Below are 24,288 nucleotides of genomic sequence, written 5' to 3' on the forward strand. Positions count from 1 at the left end.
ATCACTCAACTCTCTTCTTTGTAAATTAGCCCAAAAGTGGTAAAAAAACCAAAGTAAAATAAAGCATATCAATTAATCAATCAATCGTTTAGCAATGCTACATTGAGCTTTGTTTGTGTAACACACACTTAAAATGGCAGCAAATAAGAGGTGCATTCCATAATACAAATTTTCAATGCAAAATTGAGTGTCCAAAGGATATTTTTACTGTTTTGTAGAAATATTATGAATCAAAAAATTGTGACAAAGTGCTGCAGTGAATTCTTGAGAGGCAGGACTGATGTTCATGAAGAAGATAAAGCCAGTCTGCTGTTTATGATCTTGGACGAACTTCTTCACAAAATTAAAGAGGTCAAAAATCCTTTGGTGAAAAGAGAATTTCATTACCTCATTCCTGAAGTATCTAAGATCATGATTCATGAGACTGTGACTGAAAGTAAGGTACAGAAAATTGTGTGTGTACCAGTTGTCCAAAATCTTAATGGATGAACACAAAATGAAAAGGATGGATTCCGTGATCAAGTTTCTCATTTACTATGCAGAGAAAAATATTGGTGGGAAACACTTTGAGGATGATGACAAGGTGAAGGAAGAAATTGTGACATGATTCAGCAGGCAGGCAGTAGACTTCTATCAGTCTGCGATACAGAAACTGGTTTCTAGACTGACTGAATAAGTGTTTGGACAATGGCGCCAACTATGTTTAAAAGTAAGGCATGTAAAGATTATTCATTTGTAGTGGAAGTTTTGTAAAACAAAAAACAAACAAAAAAAATGTGTGATAGCATTTTGGCCTTAGTATCTTTACTTTCTGTTAAGTAATAATTCATATTTAAATATCTAATTTATCAATGCCAATTTTAAATTATTGGTGCGATTTTCTAAATTCATTGATTGTAAAAACAGACAAGGTGAGCCAAAACTATCTTTGCAAAGCTAAAACTGAAACCTAAATGAAATAATTGATTGATTTATTGATTTGCTTTATTTTACTTCGTTTCTTGTGCCACTTTTGGCTAATTTGTCAAGATGGGGATGAGTGATGATTTGATGAATGGAAACTTACAAACATCCATACCCAGGCCAGGATTCAAACCCATGTCGTAGCACGATGTGCTAACCGCCAGGGGTGCCCCCCTTTGGGGGGAGATTTTTCCTTAATGTAATATAAAATTAACATTTATATATTATTTCCAAAATAAATGTAAAGACATTTACACCTTAGGTATACCATATTTAATCCATTAGATGAAGAAAATGAAGTATTTGGAGGTAGCGATGATGCCCACAGGTGGGTTTGTGAACTCACGTTATATACAAGCAACTTATTTTTTTTGGGGGGGGGACGAATTTTTGTGATGGAAATTTGATGTGAAACAGTACAGCATTTGGCACAAGTTGAATTACGTTTTTAACTACCCATTGCTGTTATATAAATACCAAATTATAGACTGCCAAGAAAATTGTAATGGGTAATATTATTATTAAAAAAGTGGGGATATCCAACTCTTACACATTGGGTCTTAAATCGACATGTGGATTCTGGTGGGGGATTGAGGATTAAAATGGTGGGGGAGGGGGGGGGGCAATATCCGACTATTGAATATCATTGTTAAATCTTAGATTATCGTTTGAATTTTAGTTAGGGGGCTGAGCATTAAATTTGGGGGGATATCCAACTCTTCTGTATTAATATTGTCTGAGATTGTAGTGGAAAATGTGGTTTGGAGGTTTTTTCCTTTTTTGAGGGAGTAATATCTAGGTTGAAGGATTGAATAATAAATTTGAGGCGAGGTGATATGGAGCTCATAATAAAGTGTAAAATGTTAGATTGTCAAGGGATTTCTTTAGGGTTCGAACATTATATTTGGGCACTATATTTAGGGATATGGTATGCACACGTTTCAGTGCCGAACATGGGAAAAGAAAAGCTGGAAAAAGTAAATATCGAGGGATCCTATGAAAGTATTGACATCCCATTAAATTAATATTCTTGCAAGGCTGCAAAGAAATGGATATAAAAATTTTCTTGCTCGCTTCGCTGGCAATGTTGCATTTACAAAAGTGTGTGTCTGGCATTTTCATGAGACGATTGTGAAGTATTATACTGTAGCTGCAAGATATAAACAATATTCTCGATATTTATTAATAATATAATTTCTTAAAATATAATGTTTAGTGTTGGTATACTGCTTAATTTAAAGCAGGTGAGTCAGTTTGATCATATGGTTCTATTAGCAATATTATTATATTATTGATTCCCTGTAGGCTATGGTGCAATAGTTGTACTAACTGTGTACTTCATAGTAACGCCTTACACATTACTCGATAGAACAGGAAAATAAATAGTGTCAAATTTGCATTTCTAACTTATTGTTATAGGATAATTTTGTTTTAGCAAGTGAAATTTGCACTTAAGATGAAGTCCATGTAGTTATTGCTATGGATTACTAAAATAATTGTAATTACCCCAAGCAGAGGGGGTGAGTTCATTGAAGGAGGCACTTTATTATATTCTCGTCCCGGCCATAGGAATTTCTAGCTAGGGTTCTGTAATTTTCAATGTAAAGTTGTATAAGACTTTGTGTTAAATACCCAAATTGTGGGTTTTTGAAATCTTGTTCTCCAACCACAAACACTGTTTAAATACATATTTATATAATTATGACACTTGAGATTGGTAGCTTTACATTATTTTGAAAATTTGAACCATTAACAAATATGGACAGTTTAACAGGCTATTGTATTAAAATGAAATGAATTATTACGTATTCACCAAAATATTTTGAGGGGTAATGCATCCACGGTCTAGCTGGGGGGATGGAAACCTCTGTTTAAGAAGGACGGGCAGATCAAGTATCGTGTTCAATAAATCTTAAAAAAACTTTACTTTCAGTAGACACGATATCATAATTACTCCTAAATACTTCATGTGCATTACCACATGATTTGGGGGTACGCATGATGAGATTTGGGGGAGGGGATTGCACCATTGGCCTTGGGGGGGGATGGGCACCCCTGCTAACCACTCTGCCACAGAGGCCTGCTAAATGAAATAAGATAGCAAGGTTCTGTGTAACATATGTGAGCATTAACACAAAGATTTATATTTGTTCCCAAAGGGACTAGCATTTTGTATTCATTAATTTATCTTATGATAGCCTGACTGGAGGAGATGATCCAATCCCTTAATACACATTCACTGGACCTTACCTATTAGCTTTTTTTTTCAGTGAGTCTATGTTAAATATATTGTGAGTAGAAGGAGTTAGTTGTTTCTGGCAACAATCTTGTCCAAGGCCAATTGATACTATGGTCTATTCTGGCCAAAATTATGCTATATTTTCATATCTTCTGGTGGATTTAGCTAATTTCTAGGTGTAGCAAATTGTCTAACCATGCTAAGAATTCTAAACCCTCGTACTAGGGTGATTAACATTCTTGAATATCTAGCTTGGGAATATTCTAACCTCAGAGACACGTGATACTCTGTTGATTGGTTGAGAGTGTACTCAACTTATTCTCCAAACAGGTGACTAGTCTTGTTTCAGAATGGCGCCAAGATAGTTATTTTTAGATATGAAAACTACTGACTACTTGATTACTAGTTATTTTTAAAACACCCTGCTTTGCTTATACCTAAGGTAGTTTCTTAAATATTATTTTGGTTACTAATATTAAGAAAAAAACTTTTGAGGCATCCTATGTGAGAGACTAGTCTAGTCTAGTCTAGTAAAGAAAAATAATTTTTTAGCAACTAAAATTGTTCTGTGACTTTCAAAATGCTCCATGTTAATGGTTATTTTATATATTAATTTCTATGATTGCTGTTGAGGAGGCACCTGCAAAATCTACTATTTCACCTTTTTCGTTGGTTACATCTATGTGGTCTATACGATTGTGGGATACTGGAAAATAGATACGTGAGGAGGGTGTGTAGATGATAGGCTCCATGAACTCAGAATTTGGTTTAAAAGTTGCTAAGATTCCAGTTTGTTTGTGACTACCTATGTTGCCATCAGAATTAGTAATCATTCTTTCTGCTACATTACAATGAATATTCAAAGTCTCTATGGCCAAGAGTTTAGGAATATTGTCACCTATGTGTTTGATGGCAGGCTCAATTTTTGTATTATTCTCAAAACCTAGTAGTTTACCAAGTGTACCCAGATCAACTGTTTCAGTTGCAGAAACTAATTTCACTCTATGTGTAACAGAGTTTTGTGATAGTAACACACATCTAGGCAGATGAGCTTGTAATGTTGATAGATTATACTGACCAGGAGTAATAATATTTTTTTCATTTTCTACTGCAACCCTATTATTGTGCTCTGTGATATTGGGAATAAGATACATAGTGTAGAAAGCATGAAGAGTTATAGATTTAGGATAGCTAATATCATTGTGTAAGCTAAGTTTTAGTACTGAAGTCTGACTAGTGAGATGAAACACTCCCATGATGCATCAGATGCCACAATGCTTTCTGAAAATCTTCAATTGATGGTTTATTTATTTGAAATACGTAGGTGGAAACAAGTTACATCCTCAAAACCTTGGATATGCTCATCACTATAATAGAGATTAGGATTATTGAGAAAACTAACTAAACCTAATGGAGGTATGCCACCAAAAGAATCAAAAACAAAAGCTATGTTAGCTTCTTTGTAATAACAGATCCAGTGGGTGCCCTGATTTTTTTAAACTATCCAAATTGACTACACCACACCCTTAATAGGTAGAGAATCTGACATGAAAACACCTCTGAAGTGTTTAATTCCCAGTACTTCAATTAAATTTTCAATATCAAAATTGGAGAGCGTTTTTATTTTTTTAAATATTTTCTCAAAGCATTAATACCCTTGCCTTTCTTCTGCATTGACAGATTGGCGTTTTTGCTTTTCTAGTTCAGCTTTGTTCTTCTTTGCGTCAATAACTGTTTTTGCTATAGCTGCACTACCCCCTGCTAGACTCCCCACAGCTCCCAGAGCTGTTAAAATAGCTGGAATACTAAACATGAAATCACCAGTGTGTTTCTTTTTTCTGGAACTCTGTAATCTTTTCAACTGATGAGTACTAAGAGTTAATTTCATTCCATGACCTCTACTCAAACAAGATTTCTTCTTCTCTTCTCCTGTTGTTTTTTGGTGAGCAGACTGTCTAAAAATCCTAGAGATTTTAGATCTGAATAAGGTACTTGGTATACAATACCGTTAGGTTTCATAATGATAGGTATTTATATATATATATATATATATATATATATATATAGGATTATAGTCCCCACCTTAATTTACGTTTTGTATTAATGACAATGGTTGCTAATCAGTATCTTTGCTGATTAGTCTTCTAAATGTTGCTTGCTCCAATTTTTGATCTGCCTCATGACGAGCACTAAGATAAGTATGAGTATTGTAGGCAATTTCATGGTCTTTACAAGCTGTATCCAAAGGATTAATTCCTCTGTCTTCTTTCTCCAGTCTCTGTTCTAGTTTAGTCCCTGAACCACAGTATTGGTAACCAGGTAAGTGCATTTCAAAAGGAAGTTTGTTAATAATGTCAGTAACTAAACCCTGACCCTTCCAGAATATAGGAGGTAGAGTATTAATAATTTTAATTAAGTATCCTATGCCTTTACTGTCATTTACAATAAAATTGGCAAGTTTATCACTAATCATATCTACAATACCTATTTTTTCATTATGGAAATTATTGTTGCCAGCTTTTTCTTCTCCTGCTATGACCAACAATCTATCTATGAGTTTTCTCACATCATCCACCCACACAAACTCTTTGTGTAGAGTAATGTAGTGTTTAATGCCACTGCCAGTTTTGAGTTGGTTCCATATAGGTTTAATCAGATTTTTGTATTTGTCTCCATTGCTAGATTTAACTATTCTGACTAACATCATTGTTTTGGTATAGAGCATCAGACAGAATTAAATTTCTGAGTAACTCTGGTAATCTTCATCTGTATAATCTCTAGGATGTTTCTTGGTGATGAATTCACACAGTCCCACAGTGCCAGGATATCTAGACCAGCTATTTACTCCAACCAAATTGACTTTCACATCATCTTCTTGAAATGTAACACTAGATCTTCCAATTTTCCAAACTACTCCCTCATTAGGCTCCATGGCTGGATATAATCCAAACACTTCATCTTTGTCAAATTTCCCAGTACTCAGGCAATCTCTTGCCAAGAGACCTAACTCATTTTTTTCTGAATCTCCTATAGCCTTAGTAGGTGGTTGTTGGAGTATTAGAGGAGTATGAATACTGGATAGTAGTGTAGGAGGAAAATCTGCATAATTTCTAGCAGCAAGAGGCACTAGCTCATTCATGAGATTCTTAGTTTGTTCTGTGACACCCTTAATTTCTCTACCAAGACCACTGATAGCATCAATAATTGGTTGATCCTGATGGTTGTGTTGTTCATAGTATCCTCTGTTTTCAGATTTCCAGCCTTTAAATTCTTTTTGCCAGATAGTCACGTAAATTCAAATTGTCTTCAATTTTATGTTTTGTCATTTTTGTTTATAGGTTATTTATTATTTATAACGTCACAAAGTATCTTATAATGACTCAACATTTATAAAATTGTTAATTTTTTTCTATATTTTCCATTCTTTGGTTTTTGAGTCATATCAATTGTAGCAAATCCAAAATCATCTTTGTTCCAATAGGAAGGGCAGAATTTTGAAAATTGACTGTAGTTTAAATCTCCTTCTACATAGTCATTATATACATGTTTAAGATTAGTGTGGTCTTGACAAAACAGACAAACTAGATTTGTATTATCACGAATTAACTGTTTGGGAATCTAAGAATAAATCTCAGTCAGATAAAAACAGTCTATTCCTCTGCGAGGATCCTGAGTAAAAAAAAATTACGTACTTCATTTTGATTTTCTAAAATTACATCATCAAAAACTACAACTGAGTTTTCAAGACAATGGTCAAGTGGCTTTATTTCTGATCCAAAGGTAACTATGCCCAGTCCCTCATACAGTTTCATAAGCTGCTGATATTTGGGATGCTCCAAACTTTTTGAAAATACATACAGGTGTCTGTTGTCATCTCCTAGGCAATAGTGACCCCATGGTAATCTTTGTATTTCACATGAGAGAATCTGTCTCTTGTCATCCCCTGAATTTTATTTGTAGTTAATATATGATCAACACTTTGGATTCATTTTTCCTCCTTCAGTTTTGGAGACTTGGTTTTGAGACAGTTGTAATAATCATCAAAGGAGAGTTTATTCTCTACTGTAGTTCTACCTACTCCCTTGGCTTTTTTAATAGTATCTTTTTCTGATCTAATTACATACATTTTTGCTTGTAATCCAATAAATTCCTTAATAATATCATTACTTTTTCATCTTTTAGTTTCCCAGGCACCTTCTTATTGTTAGAAGGAATATCAAAACTAGGAGGTTATGAAGATGTATCAAAATAATTAAACAACTTAGGGTGTTTTATGTCTTCATAGAGATTATGTGATTTGATATGATATATAAAACTATCTGGGTCCACATACAGGAGAGAAAGGTCATCTTTATAGAAAAGTTTCATTGGATCATAGTGGAGTTCTAGCATGTGTAGCTTAGACATATCCAGAGCTGTAGGCTCCCACATAGATAGGTTTTTAAATTTAATTCATGGTTTTTCCATTTGGAAAAGAGACAAATCTTCATGATATATTGTACGCAATTTAAATTTTGGATCAGAGACTAGTCTTACATCTACATGCTTTCTAATATTCTCCATAGTCTTACCATAGACAGCATTATTCATTAATTTATAGAAATCCTTATCTAAATCTGAAGTAGCAAGTGTTCTGTGTCTTGTGTTGATTTCAATATAAGGCCTCAACCACTCTGAATGCTTGAATGTACTATATGAACCTTTTTCTCCATTAAAAATTAGAGATTCTTATAGTGTATGATATATCTCTCTTTAGAGTCAAGACTCATCAGAAGCTCAGGAGCTGGTGGCAAAGCAGAAAATAGATTGCGTAAATCATGAGGAAAAACAAGATCCACCTCAGCAAGGAAACCATACTTAGTATAATCAAAATTTTGTATATCTATTGTTGTAGGTTCTATCCACTCAAAACCACCATAGCGGAGTTTCTGCATTATTGAATAACCATATAAATTATATACATCAACATAGAATGTGTAGCTAAAAGGTTCATTTGGATTATATTTTGTCATATGTATGTTGTTGGCTCTTGCATATCTTTGTGTGCATTGTAACATGCCCCCACATATAGCTCTCTCTATAAGAAGGAACATGTCTATATCTGTAATCAGCTCCAATTGAATTTTTGTTTTCAACAACATAGCTGCCCAAGCTATCCCTGGGAGGCTATAAATGTGTGCTGGGTCCAATTTATATATATTCATAAACAATTTCCTAAAGGGCTGAAATACGTTAGCAAGAATTGTCACATCCCATTTTAGATAGATATCATGGTAATCTCCTAGTGTCCTACACCCTAATTTCTTCCACATCTGTTGTGCATGATGGTAATCTTTATCTGTAATATTATTTTCTCTAAGTTGGCTGTATAACTCCTTTGTGGAGGAAGAGATTCATCATTAAATTTAGTATGGTCAGTCACATATTCATATGGATAGGCCAAATATGTCTAATATGTTCTATGCCCAAGCTAGGAAAAGTATTAGTTGTAATTTGGAACTGGTCATCAGATAGTTTTCTGGCAAGAGCATCCAATCCAGCAGAGAGAAATCTCATGGAGTCTAGGAATCTCATCTTAATAATGCCACCATCAGGAATTTTTACTGTTTTGCTGAAACTAATATCTCTCTCTTGATTCTCTGCTAGGACTTCTATGTTCTCTGTATCATAACTAAGATGCTTAATGAAATGGTGGAAAATTATAGCCACTGCCATTATGAAAGAATATGGGGACAAATTTGTCTCTTTGTGTTTTGAGATTACAGCTGTTGCACAAAACCCCCAAATTTTCTCCTGTGAAATGACAATGATGATGAATTTTCTTATTATCATCTATAAAATATGAATTACACTGTGGACAGATCTCAGCTGTATCATATAATTGCTCTTCAGCAGCAGATAATGGTACTCTTGGTTTTGACACAGATAATACCATACCAATTTTCCTTGCTTCTTCTTTTATTTTTTGGAAGAAGTGTTTGACAGCATTAGGTTCTCTATATATATAAGCTTCATTAGGTTTTAATAAATTGCACCACACAACTACATAACCATATCTACAAACCTCATGTAGTTGATAAGGTGTAGTAGAAGAAATTTCAGGATCAGGATGTGAATAGTTGAATGGTTTAAGAAATGCCCCAAAATCTGCTATTATTATAGCTGGATGCTCCAACAGGGCCTTGTGTTGTTTGAATTTCTCAACCTCTTTTTGTTTGGGCATAATCATATGCATAGGCTTGTTCTCACCACAATATTCTTGGTGCTCTTCAAGTTTCTGGATAGCAATTTCTTGATTATTATATTTGACATAGTTCTGTTGAACTTGATTATCAAATATGGTGAAACACCTGTCACAAATCTTAATTTCCCTGTTATGTTTTGTTATTTGACTTCTAACCAGACGAGAGAGATTACGAATAAGACAGTAATGGAAATTATTGTCATCTGAAATAAGTAACAAATCAATCTCAGTAGCATTATTATTATTATTGTTGGTGCTAATTCTGAGAGGATATACAAAATTATTCTCTGTATAAGCATACACATTGATTGCCAAGAATTTTTTTTTGCCTGTTTTTCAAATTTGTTATATCAGATATATAGCAACAGGATATTGGATATTCTTAAACTTTGTCTCATATATAATGATGAACTAGCTGTGGATTCCAATCAACTGGGTAAAGTTTTGCCAAAATAGACCACAGAAAACACTTGTTATCTTTATTTTTTATATTGACCACTGCTTTTTTATGTTGAATATTTATTGGAAGAGGGACATAGGTAGAAGCAGAAAAGGGTGAGAATTAACTTATTTTCAATTCTAGTTTATGTTGAGTCCCACACAATTTCCATCCAGATCCTTTAACCTCAAATTCCTCGTTTTCTAAGTAATGTGTCCATAAGTTGGGCATAGATTTGTTCCAAATTATCTATATCACTTAAATATAGAGTCTGAGTCTTGGAACAATGGCAAAATGTATGACGTGTTTCATCAGGTTTCTCATATTCAGAGAATAAAATAGTATTAAACTTGATAGATTTATTTTTTAGTACATTTTTAGGAGTTCTATTACTATGTTCTTCATAAAATTATTGATATTACAGTGTGGCTCTGATTTGAAGGAGTAATCATTGAGACGATCACCAAAAGCTGTTGCATTAGGTGTAGCCAAAATCTACTTTGTTTTAATTCTGGACCATCACTTGGAACTACAGTATGTCTGCTTGTTTTTTTCTAGGATTAGTCTGGCTGGTTGAGGGTTGAGATTTGCAACTCATTTTCTTAAGTCTGCTCATATGGGGTATGCTAATAAACGTTCTACAATCTGAACAGGGTTGAGTTGGTAATATAGGATTTTTGGGTTGGCCAGTGCATATTGCAAAGTCTTTTGACAAATTTTGTTTTAGATATAAATTTACCACAAATCAACACTTAGTTTTACAAGTAGGATTTACCATTGTTTTTATTTGGTATTTATATATAAATTTTTCTGGATATATTACAACTTTAGAGTGTGTTAATATTTCAATCTCACTTGGAGATTAGCACAAATACTTTTAAAAATTGAATAGAAACTAATATTTTCTTAAGTGTAACAAGAATAGTAAATTATTTTGGGTATTAGTGTATATATATATATATATATATATATATATATTTGCTAGAAACAAATATTTGCCTCAAAAATAATAAAATATTTTGGGTATTAATAGAATTTACATCAACAGCATACTTATAATTGGATTGGATTGAGTTAAAATTTCTGGGTGCGTCGGCACTTGAGGCCATTTCGCACCCTTCTATGTATACGGGGAAATGTCCCCTTATCTAAAATTCTGACAATTTTAAAAAAGGGGTGTAGATAGCCCCTTGGGAAAAACTAAAAGTGCAAGGTTGTAAAAAGACCTGCACGAGACAAACACAACACATTAAAAAGTCAGAATAAACTAAAAACCTCCTTACAGACGGTGGAAGAGTCCAGCTCTTCTCAAAAAACTAAAAACATGTGATAAAATACTGCTGTCATCACCCAAGAGGGATGACAAACAGCCGGAAAGGTTAAAAGTCTGCCGGAGGTAAGCAAGATCGACACATTCAACGAGAATGTGTCGGATGCTTAAAATAACATTACAAGTACGACACAACGGAGGGTCCAGCCCTTGCAGTAGGTGACCATGCGTGAGACGGCTGTGTCCTATACGCAGGCGGGTAAGAATAACGTCTTCTCGCCGAGAGGGACGAGACGAGGAACGCCAAACACCTATGCTGGGCTTAACAGAGTGAAGCTTGTTCCCCGTTTCCACATCCCACTCGGTCTGCCAAGTGTCAAGAAGGCGAGAACGGAACACATTCTGCAGGTCGCTAGCTGGCAAAAGGTGGACGAGAACGTCGCCATCTGCATCAGCAGACTTGGCGGCAGCATCAGCTGCCTCGTTCCCCTGGATGCCCACGTGGCTAGGGACCCAACAGAAGTGTACATCTGTGCTGGCAGATAAGGACACAAGCCGTCTGAATATGCGTTGCGCTACTGGATGCCGGGAATACGGCGAATCCAGAGACTGCAACACGCTGGTCGAATCACAGCACACAAGGACTTTCTTCAGACCATTGACGTCTGCAAAGTCCAGTGCCTTTAGAATGGCGTACAACTCTGCCGTATAGATGGAACAGGCAGGATGTAGCAAGTAACTGGAACTTTGAGAGTCTAGGACGAAGGCGCAACCAACTGATTCGAATGTCTTGGACCCATCCGTGTAAAACACATTAAAATTGGGGTGCTTCGCACGAAGTTCTAAAAACCGTTGCTGGTATACAACCATTGGTGTCTCTGACTTTGGAAGAGCAGTCAGAGAAAAGTCGATAGAAGGTGCAGGAAACTCCCAGGTAGGGAGAGGCGAAATGAGTGGAGAGACGCCAGGAAGATCACTGTCAACACCAAGTGCTGACAGGATCTCGTCTGCACGAACACCAAATGGTCTAGTGACACTAGGGTGGAGCCGATACCTTGCCAGCCTACCCTCGTCTGAGATGGTGTGGAATGAAGGATGTGAAGGCATCGAGCGAAGATGGAAGAAGTAGTTAACTACCAGCCGCTGTCTTCGCAGAGACAGCGACGGCTCAGATGCCTCTACATACAAACTGGCGACTGGACTGGTCCGAAAGGCACCAGTGCACACACGTATACCAGCATGGTGGACAGTGTCTAGGATGCGAAGTCTAGATGGGCGAGCAGAAGAATACACAACACATCCATAATCTAGCTTCGACCTGATAAGTGCACGGTATAGACGAAGCAATACCGTCCTATCAGCACCCCAAGAAGTATGAGATAAAACGCGTAAAAGGTTGAGAACTCGAAGACAAGAGAACTTTAACTGGCGAAGGTGAGGTAGCCATGTTAATTTCTTATCGAAAATGAGATCAGAATTGCTCTCATAAAAACTTACAACAACAATTCTCAGTAACAACTACTTTTTAACAACTGATGGCAATGCCCAAGCAAAACCTATATATATATATATATATATATATATATATATATATATATATATATATATACACACACACACACACACACACACACACACTTTCAACCAATCAGTAGGTAGTCAAGTGACTCTGATGGGACATTCCCGAACTAGCTTAGTTTTTGGGATATTCCGGAATTTCACTTACAAGTATAAGTTCCAATTCTCAAAATCTGCAAGTGTAGAGGAGAGGAGAGGGAAGGAGCATACTAATATATATACACATATATCTAACCAATCAACAGGGTCACGTGACCTTAGGGTAGAATATTCCCAAGCCAAACATTCAAGAATTATACTCTTTTAATAATATCGAACCTTAAGCTTTTTTTAGAAGTACCAGCAAGCACGCACAGGTAATTCATATCTCAGACCAAATACCTCATACCATTAACAATAACCTTGAACTCAAAAAGTTCATGCATTCATTCCCACTAAGTAATAAAGATCAAGCAGGTATAAGAAAAATCTACTAATGGCACATAGGGGGAAAACTAAAAGATAATATACAAAGCCACTTAGTTGTGACAAACAAGATAATTTAACAATGACATTACCCTATTGCATGAGTACATGAGTAATTAATCACTAGCAGACAAACATTATATGTTGTTTGCAGGAAAATTCCAGACTAGATCAATACATGTGTATGTAGGGTGCAGGCCAAACAGTATGTCCCAAAAGTCATATACATTTTTTCCTACATTGACTCACAGCAAATGAGGATAAAAAACAGGGTGAATTAAAAGTAGTGTCCATTTTCTTTATTGGTAACCAAATAGTCAATTTTTTTATATCTAATGAACTAACTTAAGTAGAAGAAAATATAATAGTTTTTTTATTGTAACTAAGAAACTATGTCAGGTAGAAAAACATTTTTCTCAAACAAGGCTAGTCACCTGTTTGGAGCATAAGTTAGTACACTCTCAACCAATCAACGGAGTGTCATATGACTCTGGGTAGAATATTCCCAAGCTAGATATTCAAGAATGTTAATCACCCTAGTATGAGGGTTTAGAATTCGTAGCATGGTTAGACAATTTGCTACACCTTGAAATTAGCCAAATCCACCAGAAGATGTGAAAATATAGCTTAATTTTGGCCAAAAAAGACCATAGTATCATTTGACCTTGGACAAGGTTGTTGCCAGAAACAACTAACTCCTTCTTATATACTTACTGCAAATTAATGATTTGCATGAGTTGAAGCAGAAAATGACAACATCACAATTCCTCAGGACACACTGGCAGGAATATAGCATTAAGTCAAATACTGTCTCGACGTTATTCATACATCTTGTAAAACTCTACTTGCATCACACCAAACTTTGGAACTTACTGTTCAATATGCAAGAAAGAAAAACCTTCACCTTATTCTGTTTTTGTTTTATTTCAGGCAAAATTTCTAACAATAATTTTGGAACATCATACCTGCCACATGATTTCAAAGCTTGTTCCTGTCACATTCATAGTCCTAAAATAGTAGTTAATGGTAGGAACTGTGGAAAGAGAAAATAATTATTTTAGACATAAACTTTCGACATCTGTATTCTTGGTGGACAAATATGAATTTCTTTAGAAGGGCTGACAGATGACTGATACACAATTTCTGATAGTGACACTGAAGAAAGGAAATATGTCAGATATGACTAATCATTTCATGAATAACTAATGAGTGATACTCCTGCTTGATTGCATGTATTTAAGATTAAAATAATATCAATGTATTTTGGAGAACTTCTTGGTAAAACTTGATTAATACTGAGAATTCTGTAGCTGCTGTCTGCATTCTGTTCTTGCGACACTCTAAGCACAATTGGGCTCAAACCATCAAAGAGATATTGGGAAAAAAAACGTAGTTTTAATGCATGGATCCATATTTATTTATTTTTAAATGTAAAACTAAATGCAAATGTCCACTCATCATGTCTTAAAGCTGACAGCATCAAACTAACGAGAACTGTGCAAATGCATGAAAGATAATAATAATTAAGAAGAACAGAAAAGCTGAGTCAAAAGTCCCTGACCACCCATTATAAAATGAAAGGGAGTGTAGATTACAGTAATTAGTCATGGTAATAATATGTTAGGCCTAGGGGGAAACGTTTTTGGCGAATGTCATGACAACGTCCACCATCTTGATGACTGCCATCTTGGACCCAACTTCATTTCTTTAAATGGGAAGGGGTGCATGTGGGTATCATTTTGGGCTAGAATTTCACCAGGAATTCAGTGGTGAAGTCAGATTTATGAAAACTTTAATGATAAGGAAGTTATGGGCATATGAAAGTTACACAATGAAAGTTACACAATGTGTTCAATATGCTGTCCTTCTTGTGCTATGCACATGTTGAGATGGTTCTCGCATGCTCTGTGGACATGGAGCAATATCTCAGGTGTGATTTGTGCACAGGCATCCAGTATCCGTTGCTCCAAGTGACCTACATCCCGAATCTTTTCGGCATACATGATTGACTTCACATGACCCCACAGGTAAAAAATCAAGTTAGGTCAAATCTGGTGATCGGGGAGACCATTCCACTGGACCACGTAAAACAATACAAGGGAACTGGAGGTCCAGAGAGTGACAATCCTGTTGCCCATAATGAGGTGGTGCCCCATCCTGCTGAAAATATGAGGCTAAGCTGCCATCTTCCATCAAAACTGACAGAAAAATGTGTTTTTGTAACAACTGCAAGTAGCCCTCTGCATTTAAATTGTCATGAATAATGAATGGGCCAATGATACGTGTCTGCCAGATTCCGCCCACACCATAACCTTCCCAGCACCAACCATATTCCTCATATCTCTCAACAACAGGTTCTCGGAGGACCAATACTGTATGTTCTGTTTATTCACTTCCCCATTCACATAAATATTTGCTTCATCAGAATGCAGAATATACAGTGCAAGGTGTGGGTCCTGGCAAATTTGCTCCACAGCCCATTCACAAAACTGCGTTCTCCAATCCAGTTGGTCCTCAGAGAGATGGTGCTGCAGCTGCAGCTTGTACAGGTGAAAACACTAAGTTGCTGACCAAGGCAGTTTATTAAGATAAAAACACTTAACATGTAACATTTCAACCCTGTATCAGGTCTTCCTCAGATGAAGAACTAAACTAAAATGATGAAATATACTACACACAGAAACATTACATACACACAGCAGGGTCACTAGCCACACAACAACAAATCAAGTTGACAGTCCTTATCTAGGAAGATTTCTCCAAAGGAATTAAACATATCACCTCGTGACAGTTGTTGACTAATGGGTCTACTACACTGACAGGTGATTGACAGGTCAAGATTAGCAAGAGTCTAGAACCACCTGCTTACCACTCCCCCACCCCTCCTGCCTTTTTGGTTATGGATGAATACCTCCTCCTCTGGTCTTCTTCTTTTCTCTTCTTTCTTCCTTGGATGATGTAAGATTGAAGAGAGACAGGAATGCCATATTCAAACACACTAGAGAAACAGGACATGAAGTTGAATGGGATTTGGCTAGGCGAATAGGAAAAGAGAAGAGAGAACTAGTGAGAAAATGGAAGGAGGCCAAGGAAATAGAAAAGAAAGGAGAAGACATCATGAATTGGAATGGAGGACTCAAGATAAACAAGGAATGGAAGAGTGTGTTAGAGAAAGTTGAAAGGATGAAGAAAAGGAATGAAGAAAAAAGAAGTATGAACAAGGAAGAAAGAAGAGAAAAGAAGAAGACCAGAGGAGGAGGTATTCATCCATAACCAAAAAGGCAGGAGGTGTGGGGGAGTGGTAAGCAGGTGGTTCTAGACTCTTGCTAATAACCTGTCAATCACCTGTCAGTGTAGTAAACCCATTAGTCAACAACTGTCAAGAGGTGATATGTTTAATTCCTTTGGAGCAATCTTCCTAGATAAGGACTGTCAACTTGATTTGTTGCTGTGTGGCTAGTGACCCTGCTGTGTGTATGTAATGTTTCTGTGTGTAGTATATTTCATCATTTTACCAGGCTGTCCCAGAAGTCCTGCACCATACAAGGGCGAAAATGAAACACAGAATATCAGAAACAAGGACAGACTTTATTCAGCAAAGTACAGGCCTCCATGTTCAATTACCTTCACCCATCTCTACGACAACAGTTCAATCTGATGGCGATACCAGGTGGCAGGCTTAGAATTGAAAAACTCGGGACAGGCAGAATTTACCTCATCATATGAATTGAAGTGCCGACCTCACAGGAAATGTGAGAGAGAGCGAAACAAACTGTAATCCGATGGTGCAACTTCCAGACTATACGCGGGATGAGGTAACAACTCAAATCCGTCAAGCTCAGCTAGTATGTTGGTCACTCTTCGAGACCGGTGACTGGGAGCATTGTCATTTTGCAGCAGTAACCTTTTCCTCCTCGTTAATGCCGGGTATTTCCTGTTCAGAATGGCATACACTCGGCGTAATTGTTCAGAATACAGTTCACCTGTTACAGCACGACCTTCTGGAAAAAAGTCACAATGGACAATCCCGTCAATATTTCACCACACACTCAGCATGAGCTTTTTCCCAAATCTATCCTGTTTCACATCGGCGATGGCCTCCTGTCTTCTTTTCACCCACTGTTTATGTGTATCAGGGTTTTCAGAAACACCCACTTCTCATCTTCTGTCACAAGTCTCCTCCAAAAACGAAGATCATGCGGGTTTTGTAGTAATGTCTGGCAAATTGCATCTCTGCGCTGGGCCTGCAACTTTGTCAGCTCGTGCGGACTTTGTCGGGGCTGTTTATTTGTGTAATCCATGTCATGCAAGCGACGGTTTACTGTCGATTTGGATACTCCAACCAGTCTTGCTAACACACGTGTGCTGGATTGTGGTGTAGCATTCACAGCATCCTGCAGAGACTCGTTAATGTCCATCGAAGGTCACACCATGCGGGGTTTGTCCGCGAGGCGTAGATCACCTGAAGATAATTTTTTAAACCAACGGAAATCTGTCAATCGATTCAATACTTCTTCATTCTCCACACGACAAATTTCCACCAAAAAGCGTAGCACTGCACGAAATGCAATTTGGTCCTCACTCATCATGCCCACTTTAACTTCACAGGAACACTTGCTACACATGCTGCGCGTGCCTTCACTTGATCCCACAAACCTGTCCTCTATGCCTGCCAACAGCCTTTCACCGGTGGCAACACCTACCCTCGCAAATTTCACCTCTTGCACCTCAGTGTGCTGATGGTGCACGACTTCTGGGACAGCCTGGTAGTTTAGTTCTTCATCTGAGGAAGACCCTGATACAGAGTTGAAACGTTACGTGTTAAGTGTTTTTATCTTAATAAACTGCCTTGGTCAGCAACTTAGTGTTTTTAATATGGAAACAAGGCTTAATTATATTACAATTGTACAGATGCCACTTAATCATCTTTAACACCCTGGAAATGGAACTCTGGCTGACACCACATTGCACAGACATTCCATGTGTGCTGTGCTGCGGAGACTTGGCAAACGATGCTAGCACTGCCATAGCTGTTGCTTTATCAGTGACAGTTCTGGGTCTACCAGATCGTGGCCTGTCCTGGACTGTACCGCTCTCTTCGAATCTGGTCAGCAATTGGGACACTGTAATGTGCGACAATGGGTTCCGTTGAGGGTTCCGTTCGTTGAAATAATGAACTTCTTCACGAGCACTTCTGACCCCCCCCCCCCCCCAGATTGATTATCTGGATTCGTTAGGCTTTGGTGAATGGCATGGTTCACCTGCAAATGATACGTAATTTTCACTTTCATATGCCCATAACTTCCTTATCATTAAAATTTTCATAAATCTGACTTCAGCACTGAATTCCTGGTGAAATTCTTGCCCAAAATGATACCCCCATGCCCCCCTTCCCATTTAAAGAAATGAAGTTGGATCTAAGATATCGGTCACCAAGATGGCGGACGTTGTCATGACATGACATGCACCAAAAAGTTTCCCCCTAGGCAGGTTAGGTTTGGTACTGTTAGCATGTATTTCGCAAGGGGCTAATGCATTTCTTTGATGATGTTCTCCATGAGAGAGCCAGTTGGGTGAAGTATGGATGTCGAGAGGATGGAATGGTTTGTGGCATTAAGGTGTTGTGAGATTCCTGATCTTGACCCTTTCGTGGCATTAAGTGCTCCCCAATTCATTCTTGTACTGTACAAATGGTTCAGCCATTGTACTAGCTGTGGTGTTGACATATGTTCTTGTAATCACTGGGGGGGGGGGATGAGCTTTGGTAGGTAATATATTTTGAAATTCAGCTTCCAATTTGGGATACTGGTTTGTGTGAAAGTCTGATGTTTGAGTGTATTGGATAGTTTGCCTGACATTGTGAGTTGGTATGGAAATGCAATCCATTTGGGTTTGGGTCATTTCTCAATTGTAGGTTCTGGAATTCCATTTCAGTTTTTGGACATTACACTGATAGCTGATGTTCATTGTATCCATCATTCCACCTTATCTTTGTGATACATACTATTTCATCTTGAAGGTCATCTATGAAACTATGTGTGAATGCTCTTCTATAAAAACTGTTCCACACTCCTACTTTCTGTTTTGGAGGTTGCAGGGATGACCTGAACCAAAACTCAAATCCAAATGGATTGCATTTCCATACCACCTCACCACATCGAGCCAACTATTCAAGGCACTCAAACCATTCAACATCAGACTCACACGTGAACAAGTATCTCAAATTGGAAGAGACTTGATGAACTTCAAACTTGCATCTCCCGGTGTCCACAAGATCACATGCCAATGCCCACTTCATCAGTAGAACCATTTGTGCAGTACAAGAACGAATTGAGGAGCACTTAAACAATACCAAAAAAGAGTGACCAAGATCAGGCCTCTCATCATTTCAAGATTACAAAACACACAATCTCTTCCATATCTTCCATACATAGGTGTGCGCAGACCCTCTGATTAGGGGTGGGGGTGAGCAAAAGTTTTGATGAAAATTCAGTCGGAAAAGAAAAACTTCATTTAATCTCAGTTTTTGGTTCATTGCATTGATGGGTGTATGGACATATATAATACACACACACACACACATATATATATATAATGCACACGCACACGCACACCCCCCCCACACACACACATATATATATATATATATATATATATATATATATATATATATATATATATATATATATGTATGTATGTATAATATAATACATAGAAGTACCATAATGAATGAATAAATTGTCTGAAATTTGCCGTGCTCCTTTTCCTCCAAACAATTGTGTTCATGCATTTAAAGTCTGCACGTTTATTATGTCCCCATCGGAAACCCTTTCATGAAACTTAACACTGGCAACAATAGCTAACAATAACCAAGCCGCTCCCAATAAGCATGTGCACTCAGACGTTGTTGCCACATTTTCTTTACATTTCTTGAAGTTGCAAGGCGGCTCTCTTTATTTTTGCACCATAACCACATGCGGGGTTGACTTTTTTTAACTACTTGTGTTGTGTTATTTCTTTGTTGTGTTATGGTGCTGTTTTGTTGCTTTGTTATAGTGTTGTGCTTTACGTTTTTTTCTTGGACTTTGCATAATGCAAATTATCACTCACGGCTGCTAGTGAAAATCTCAAGCATGAAGACAAAACTGCAGGATATTATTTTCTTCATGGAGAGCACAGGTGCCCATCCCCCTCAAAGCCAATGGCACATTCCCCCCAAAAATCATGTCATGCTTTCCCCCAAAAAACATCATTCACGCCCTTTAACCATATTGTAATCCCCACAAAGTATTTAATTACAACAGCGTGTCGTGTCTACCGAAAGTAACTTTTTTCTTAGCTTTACAGAACACTATACTTGATCTGCCCCTCCTCCCTAAACAGGGGTACCCATCACTCAAGACCACCCCTAAAATCGTTCATCATAATCCCCCGAAAATAGTTTGGATGAATGTTTAATAGTTGATGTCTATTTGAATGAAATACCATGTTACATTGTCCATATTTTTTGATTGTTCGATTTTTGAAAAAAACTTAAATCCAGCACATTGATTGGTTAAATGTAGTAAATTAAAATATGTAAATATGAATATAAATAGTATTTTTGAGTGGGTTTATAAAACTCAATTTGAGTATTTAACACAAATTGTAAAGATAGAATAATTCAACCTTTCCAAACCAAATAATATGCTCCAGCCATATGGCAGATTCAATTTGTTTCACGAGACATTACAGAACCCTAGCTAGAAATTCTTATCCTCAGGGCGATAATATAACAGGGTTCCTCTTTCAAAGAACTCACCCCCACCCCCCGTTTTCCTGGGGTGCATATAATTATTTTAGTAACAAACCATAATCCATAACAATAATTACTTGGATTTTATCTTCAGTGCAAATTTAAAATTTTCCTGTGACAAGTTAGAATTGCGAATTCGATATATTTTTGTCCCAAATGATGCACCTGCTTTAAATTATGCAGTATACCAACAGTAAGCATTATATTTTAAGAAGTGATGTTATTAATGAATATCGAGAAAATTGCTTATGTCTTGTAGTGCAGCTATAGTATAAAACTTCACATTCACCTCAGTAAAACACCAAACAAGCATTCTCGCAACACATGATTGTGAGTGAAGCGAGCAAGAAAATGTTTACATCCATTTATTTGCAGGCTTTCAAGAATATTAATTTAATGGGGTGTCAATACTTTCTTAAGATCCCGAGATATTTAGTCTTTTCCAGCTTCTCTTTTGGCACAATTGGGGTCGAAAACGTGTAGGTACAATATCGCTAAATACAGTCTCCAAAATGTAATGTTCGAACTCTCTCTCCACTACAGAAATCTCTCGACAATCTAAGATTTAACATTTTATCAAGAGCTTCCTACTTTCTCCTTTAAATTTAATACTCAAGCCTACCACCAAAATTTCCAAGTTAATTTTAGACCGCATTGCCTCCTCCAAAAAAATTAATTCTCAGTCTCCACACCAGAATTTCTGCAACAGTCTAAGACAATAGTAATACACAAGAATTGGATACCCCCTCAATTTAATGTTCAATCCCCCTCTAACTAAAATATCAGCCATAATGTAAGACCTAGAGTTGGATACTGCCCCCCACCACATTTAATTCAGAATCCCCTCAGAACCCTCATGTCAATTAAGGCCTAATATGTAATAGTTGGATATTTCTCTCCCCCCTTCGATAATACCCTTAAAAACTTCCTTTTTAATCTTTATCTGTATTTCGTTTCTCTTTCCATATTCTTTAATTTTGTTTCTCTTTCTTTTTATTTTTTCTTTACCATTTCCTTCTGCTTGTCTTCTTTATTTCTTCTTCAATTTGGCAACATCGCTTTCCTACTCCAGTTTCTTTGCTTCTACTTCAAGAGAAAGCTGCCCGCTTGGGTGTTTCTTTTAACAAAGAGTACCGCTCCCTTTGTTAACCGCTGGGAATATAATGAACGTGCGGACTTTAAGACAAAACTGTTTAGCAGAAAGAGTCTGAAGTACTTTGTAGTTATAACTTTTCTCTCTTTGGTAATTTACAATGTATTACAGAAAATAATAAAATTGCAAGCTGAGCGAGCAACAACGTTCTTAGATCCAAATCTTTGCAAACAAAAAGAATATTGATTTAATATGGAACAAAAAAATATCATGGGGCACCATAGCATTCTCCTTTGGATTTTTTTTTCAATTAGATCGTTCGGCACCCAGGGCCAACTCCTGCCGCTCCCTAGCTAAGGCTCTGAACTTGACAAGACTGTAAGAAAAGCAGTAATTGTGAGTGTAATGAGCAAGAAAACTGTATGTAATGTATTTTTATACAATAATTGCTCCTCTGTCTCTCCTGCAGATGTTCTTCACTGTCTGGAAGAAATAATGCAAGAAAAGCGTGAAAACTAATACAATCTCAAGTATCTTTTGTCCTGTTACTCTTACATTCTACTAGTCTTTCTTTCTTTTATCTCAATGTTTGCCCCCCTTGCCCCCTACAATAGATTTCCTTCCAAGGTTGGGGAAAGGCAATGTCCATTGTTCCCCTGTGGTTGCACCACTGCACCCCCTTCCACAGCAGTTGCTTTGAACTTTAATCGGTTGAAAATATTTGATTTTCTCTTAGAGTATAATATCGTTTAATAACGGGGATAAGATTCCTATACACTAAATTTCTAGATGAAAGTATAATAATGTAGAGACATGGATGTCTGGAAAGGGGAGGGGCAAGGATGGCCACACCTGAGACTTAGAAATTGAATGTCAACCTAAAAGTATGTATATATTTCACACACATAATTTGATTTCAGCCATAGTAATTTACATTAATGCGATAATTTTGAAATCAAGTGGTGTCTTTGAGGGGGCAACACTTTTATCGGGGCAATATACTCCATGGAAAAATACCTTGCTTGTCCCTCCTTGGAAAAATATCTGTGCACAACCATGATTAGGGGTGGGGCATTTGCCCCCTTTGCCCCCCCCCCATGTGCACGTCTATGCTTCCATATCCATACATCACCCATTTCCTCACAGGGAACATCATCAAAGAAATGCATACTCTCATCTGTCAGAAACCAATGTGAACTCAAGCAACAGACAAATATACCCATCCTTGCACCCCCATACTTAAAATTATCCCAGAAAGCCAGAAGAAATGTTAACTTCCTGTACAACACTCTACCAGCTGCTGAAGGAATGTAAACAACACCATGTTAAACAGCACAGCAGACAATGACCTGCCAATCATCACCCTCTAGTGCCAACAATTGGTGGTTAACAGAGCAAGCAGAGAACACAGTTGACAACTCAAGCCAAGATATGTCTACGAGGACCACTAGATAGGAAATATTGAAGCTAATGTCACCTAGAAACAAACAAAGCAAGGTACAAAAATGGTTAACAAAGCAGTGCATGTGAGGGTGCGTAATGCCGCTCCGGCAGAACTGAACGTGATATTATTGCCCGATTTTGTTGGATGGATGAGTCCTTACAGGAATTCTCTTCTGCAAACGCCATTTTCAACTCCTCACAATGTTCATTTGCATTACTTTGCGTTAATTTGTAACCCCATATTTTTGTACCATCAAAACCTCATTTGCCAATTTTTGTACTATTTTTGTACTACTCTAAAATGCTAAAAATAATTTTTGTACCACTCAATTTACCGTCGAAAAACAAAAATCAATTTTGGGGTTACAGAGTAAAGTCTCTACCTCATCATTGGTTTCGGCTAAGTTATCCACATCAAAATAATGCACTATTTATGTACCATTTTGTATCACTATTTAAAAAGTTTGTACCCATCAGAAACAGCCAGAAAAAGGAGGGAAAATTTGTACCTTGCAACCATATATTTTTGTACCGTTTTGAGTTGATTCGTAGATTATTATGATATTTTTGAACTAACTTTTAAAAATAAACCTTATAAACACCTACTTTGCAATGAGTGGATATCCAATTTTTATACCGTTCTTAAAAATTCCCCCCCAAAATTTGATATTTGTATTTATTACTTAAAGGCAGCAATTCACGGAAAAACTGGACAAAATTGTGTTTAAATAAAATCTTCAGAAGGAGTACTTTCTAATA

General features: G+C 36.9%; 1 protein-coding gene across 1 annotated transcript in view; it reads right to left on the reverse strand.

Annotated features, from left to right (window-relative positions):
- Nucleotides 1–24,288, reverse strand: part of LOC145979600 (uncharacterized) — a 279,253-nt gene that overhangs the window by 34,879 nt on the left and 220,086 nt on the right. Inside the window, exon 21 of the mRNA XM_083112566.1 lies at nt 14,164–14,231. Coding sequence (XP_082968692.1) covers nt 14,164–14,231 — 68 coding nt within the window. The remainder of the gene's footprint in view (nt 1–14,163; nt 14,232–24,288) is intronic.

The sequence above is a fragment of the Lepisma saccharinum genome, chromosome 26 (assembly GCF_977018435.1).
Source record: "Lepisma saccharinum chromosome 26, izLepSacc3.1, whole genome shotgun sequence".
NCBI lineage: Eukaryota > Metazoa > Arthropoda > Insecta > Zygentoma > Lepismatidae > Lepisma > Lepisma saccharinum.